We start from the raw sequence: 5,000 nt of genomic DNA on the forward strand, positions 1-5,000 counted from the left end.
GGTGAGGATTCGGAGGGTCTGGAGGCGAGGATTCGGAGGGTCTATGTGGCTAGGATTTGGAGTGTCTGGAGGAGAGAATTTGGAGGGTCTGGAGGCTAGGATTGGAATGGTTTGGAGACTAGGATTCGGAGGGTCTGGAGGTGAGGATTCGGAGGGTCTGTGTGGGTGGATTCGGAGGGTCTGGAGGTGAGGATTCGGAGGGTCTATGTGGCTAGGATTTGGAGTGTCTGGAGGAGAGAATTTGGAGGGTCTGGAGGCTAGGATTGGAATGGTTTGGAGGCTAGGATTCGGAGGGTCTGTGTGGGTGGATTCGGAGGGTCTGGAGGCTAGGATTGGAAGGGTTTGGAGGCTAGGATTCGGAGGGTCTGGAGGTGAGGATTCGGAGGGTCTGTGTGGGTGGATTCGGAGGGTCTGGAGGTGAGGATTCGGAGGGTCTGGAGGCTAGGATTGGAAGGGTTTGGAGACTAGGATTCGGAGGGTCTGTGTGGGTGGATTCGGAGGGTCTGGAGGAGGGAATTTGGAGGGTTTGGAGGAGAGAATTCGGACGGTCTGGAGGCTAGGATTGGAAGGGTTTGGAGGCTAGGATTCGGAGGGTCTGGAGGTGAGGATTCGGAGGGTCTGTGTGGGTGGATTCGGAGGGTCTGGAGGTGAGGATTCGGAGGGTCTGGAGGCTAGGATTGGAAGGGTTTGGAGACTAGGATTCGGAGGGTCTGTGTGGGTGGATTCGGAGGGTCTGGAGGAGGCTAGAATTCGGAGGGCCTGGAGGCTAGAATTGGAAGGGTTTGGAGGCTAGAATTTAGAGGGTCTATGTGGCTAGAATTCGGAGGGTCTGGAAGTAAGGATTCGGAGGGTCTGTGTGGGTGGATTCGGAGGGTCTGAAGGTGAGAATTCGGAGGGTCTGGAAGCGAGGATTCGGAGGGTTTGGAGGAGGGAATTTGGAGGGTCTGTGTGGGTGGATTCGGAGGGTCTGGAGGCTAGAATGTAGAGAGTCTATGTGGCTAGGATTTAGAGTGTCTGGAGGAGAGAATTTGGATGGTCTGTGTGGGTGGATTCGAAGGGTCTGGAGGTGAGGATTCGGAGGGTCTGGAGGCTAGGATTGGAAGGGTTTGGAGACTAGGATTCGGAGGGTCTGTGTGGGTGGATTCGGAGGGTCTGGAGGAGGGAATTTGGAGGGTTTGGAGGAGAGAATTCGGAGGGTCTGGAGGCTAGGATTGGAAGGGTTTGGAGGCTAGGTTTCGGAGGGTCTGTGTGGGTGGATTCGGCGTGTCTGGAGGAGAGAATTCGGAGGATCTGGAGGCTAGAATGTAGAGAGTCTATGTGGCTAGGATTTAGAGTGTCTGGAGGAGAGAATTTGGATGGTCTGTGTGGGTGGATTCGGAGGGTCTGGACGGTCTGGGAGCGAGAAACTGGAGGATTTGCTGGGGTCTGGATAAAGTGTTTTCAAGGATTTTTTTTTTTTTTTTTTTGGGGGGGATGGGGTTGTTGTTGTTGTTTTGTTGTTTTTTTATTTTGTTGGAGTGTTATTGTTGTGGTTGTTGTTATTTTAGAAATGCGATGATTTTATATTTTAAGAGGGGGGGGGGGTCTTCTCTGGCATCACTTGTGTCTGTTCGTTCTTTTGAGCTTTTTAACTATAAATGTTCGTCTGTTGGGGAATGACTATTGTGTGTTTATCCGTCTATGATCTATTCTTACACAGATGATCTGTTCTGAAATATCCCTCGGGTGTTCAGCAGCTTACGATCTATTCTTTCAAAAATGTTCGTATGTTCAGAAATCGTTCATGTGTCTAAATCTATTCAGGCCATGCCGTTTCATAAATGTTCGTCAGTTTTGTAATCATTCCCGTGTGTTCATCTCTTTATTCTATTCATCTCTATGGTAATGCTTTATATGTTCAGAACTGACCCTTATCTTGAACAAATCGATGAATAGATGAATACATAAAGAGATGGATAGATGAATAAATGGATATATAGATTAAATGATTTCATAAGTAAAAAAAAATGAAAATATAAGTTCATTTGTTCCAGCTGATGATCTTCATTATGTTCATCTTTTAAGAACCTGCCAGTGCGTGTTCACCTGTTGAAAATTAAAACCATTTTTGCGTGTTCCTCTTGCCTGCCTAAGTATTTCCCATTTAACAGTGCTAGAACAATGTGAACAGGAGAGATGAGTATGCATGCGAAAGGGAAAAAAGGGAAGAGGGGAAGAAGAGAGAGAGAGAGAGAGAGAGAGAGAGAGAGAGAGAGAGAGAGAGAGAGAGTGAGTGAGAGAGAGAGAGAGAGAGAAGAGAGAGAGAGAGAGAGATCAGACAGAGAGAGAGAGAGAGAGAGAGAGAGAGAGAGAGAGAGAGAGAGAGAGAGAGAGAGAGAGAGAGAGAGAGAGAGAGACAGTCAGACACAGTCAGAGAGTGAGAGAGAGAGAGAGAAGAAGAAGAGAGAGAGAGAGAGAGACAAATAGACAGACAGACAGACAAATAGACAGAGACACTGACAGAGACAGAGAGAGACAAACAGAGACAGAGAAAGAGAGAGAGAGAGAGAGATAAGAAAGAAGATAGCGGGGAGGAAGACGGGAGGGAGTATAGAGAAGGGAACATGAAGCGGATTTGACCATTGACCGTGAGAGCGAGGAGGGAGAGAGAGGAGAGAACATTGTTGGGGGGGGGAAGGGGAAGAGGGGGAGAGGGGGAATTTGACCATAAGGGCGAGTGGGGGAGGGAGGAGAGGGCGATGTGGGGGGTAGGGGGAGGAGGAGGAGGTGTCAGCTACAGGTGAGGATGATAATTAAGACACGTGGCTGTGTGCTGAGACTCCCAGGAGCCCGTCCAGCAGTGTTCTTGAATTGGGTGTCTCTCGGGTTCGAAAATAGATATTCGGGAGTCGTCTCGTCTATCGAAATAGATTTTTTTTTTTCTAATTATTCCGCTTCGTTATCTCTTCATCATTATCATCATTTGTTTCCTCTTTATCATCATCTTCTCTTTTTTTCCTATTCATCATTTTTCCCTCTTCATCATCATCATTTTTTTCCTCTTCATCATCATTTTTTTTTCCTATTCATCATCTTTATTTTTTTTCCTCTTCATCACCATCGTCCTTTTTTTCTTCATCATCATCTTCATTTTTTCTTCTTCAATATCATCATCCTTGTTTTCCTTCCATCGTCTTATTTTTTTCCTTTTCATCATCTTCATTCTTCCTCTTCGTCATCACCAACATCATCTTTTCCTCTTCATCATCATCGTCATCTTCATTTTCTTCCTCTTCATCATCATCATCTTCATTTTTTTCCTCTTCATCATCATCATTTTCTTCCTCTTCGTTATCACCAACATCTTCATTTTTTCCTCTTCATCATAATCATCATTCTTTTCCTCATCATCATCACCATCTTCTTCATTTTTTTCCTTCGTTCATCGATTTTCATTTTTTCCTCTTCGTCATCATCCAACATCTTCATTTTCCCCTTTTTCATCATCATCATCTTCTTCATTTTTTTCTTTATCACCAACATCTTCATTTTTTCCTCTTCATCATCATCATCTTCTCCATTTTTTTCCTCTTCATCATCATCATCTTCTTCATTTTTTTTCTTTATCACCAACATCTTCATTTTTTCCTCTTCATCATCATCGCCTTCTCCATTTTTTTCCTCTTCATCATCATCATCATTCTTTTCCTCTTCATCATCATCTTCTTTATTTATTATTTTCCTCTTAATCATCAAATTCTTTAATCCTTTTCTTCCTCTTTTCCTTAGCTTCATTATCTTCTTCATTTTGGAGCGTGACAGGAAGTGATGAAGAGAAGAGATACAGATGTGACATGGTAGATAAATAGACAGACAGATGATAGGATAAGCATATATATAGGTATATATATATTTAGATAGATAGAGAGAGAGAGAGAGAGAGAGAGAGAGAGAGATAGACAAATATATCTAGATAGATAGATAGACAGATATGTATTTAGGTAGATAGATCCTTAGATTCATCATCATAGATAGATTTTCTACATTTTTCCTTTTCATCATCAAAAATAAACAGATAGATCTTCTTTATTGATACATTCGTCGAATAGTCTTTTAGGATAGATAGATAGACAGATTTTCTAGACTTTTTCTTTTTTCCTCATTTAGGCATTTTTTTGGTTTTAAAAATAGATCTTTTTGTTGGAGCGTAGATAGATGATATTGAGAGATAGAGGGAAAAAATAGACATTAAGATAGATAGATAGACAGATAGATATTTAGATAGACAGATTGACAGCTAGATATTCAGATAGATAGATAGATAGACAAATAGATATTTAGATAGACAGATAGATATTTAGATAGATCGATAGATAGACAGACAAATAATTAGATAGATAGATAGACATATAGATATTTAGATAGATCGATAGATAGACAGACAAATAATTAGATAGATAGATAGACAGATAGATATTTAGATAGATCGATAGATAGACAGAAACATAATTAGATAGAAAGATAGACATAGATATTTAGATAGATCGATAGATAGACAGACAAATAATTAGATAGATAGATAGACAGATAGATATTTAGATAGATCGATAGATAGACAGAAAAATAATTAGATAGATAGATAGACAGATAGATATTTAGATAGATCGATAGATAGACAGAAAAATTATTAGATAGATAGATAGACAGATAGATATTTAGATAAACAGATAGATAGACGGAAAAATAATTAGATAGAAAGATAGACAGATAGATATTTAGATAAACAGATAGACAGAAAAATAATTAGATAGATAGATAGACAGATAGATATTTAGATAAACAGACAGACAGACGGAAAGAGAGAGATACACCTGCGCCGTTCCATCGTATAAACAAACATGCGCATAATTTGACAAGAAGCTAAACGTTGGATGCGATCTGTTGAATAAACGGATTTCCGATTTGATATAAACAATTCTATCAATAAACTATCCTCATGCCCTTGTTTCAGCCACCCCCCC

At 41.1% G+C, this 5,000-nt stretch overlaps 1 protein-coding gene across 1 annotated transcript in view; it reads right to left on the minus strand.

Moving 5' to 3' along the window:
• Positions 1-5,000, minus strand: part of LOC138861018 (uncharacterized) — a gene marked incomplete at its 3' end in the record, with an annotated part of 11,435 nt that overhangs the window by 1,832 nt on the left and 4,603 nt on the right. The window contains exon 2 of the mRNA XM_070119680.1: positions 1-441. This exon is cut by the window's left edge and continues 342 nt beyond it. Coding sequence (XP_069975781.1) covers positions 1-441 — 441 coding nt within the window. The remainder of the gene's footprint in view (positions 442-5,000) is intronic.

Source organism: Penaeus vannamei, unplaced genomic scaffold (genome assembly GCF_042767895.1).
Source record: "Penaeus vannamei isolate JL-2024 unplaced genomic scaffold, ASM4276789v1 unanchor532, whole genome shotgun sequence".
Lineage (NCBI taxonomy): Eukaryota > Metazoa > Arthropoda > Malacostraca > Decapoda > Penaeidae > Penaeus > Penaeus vannamei.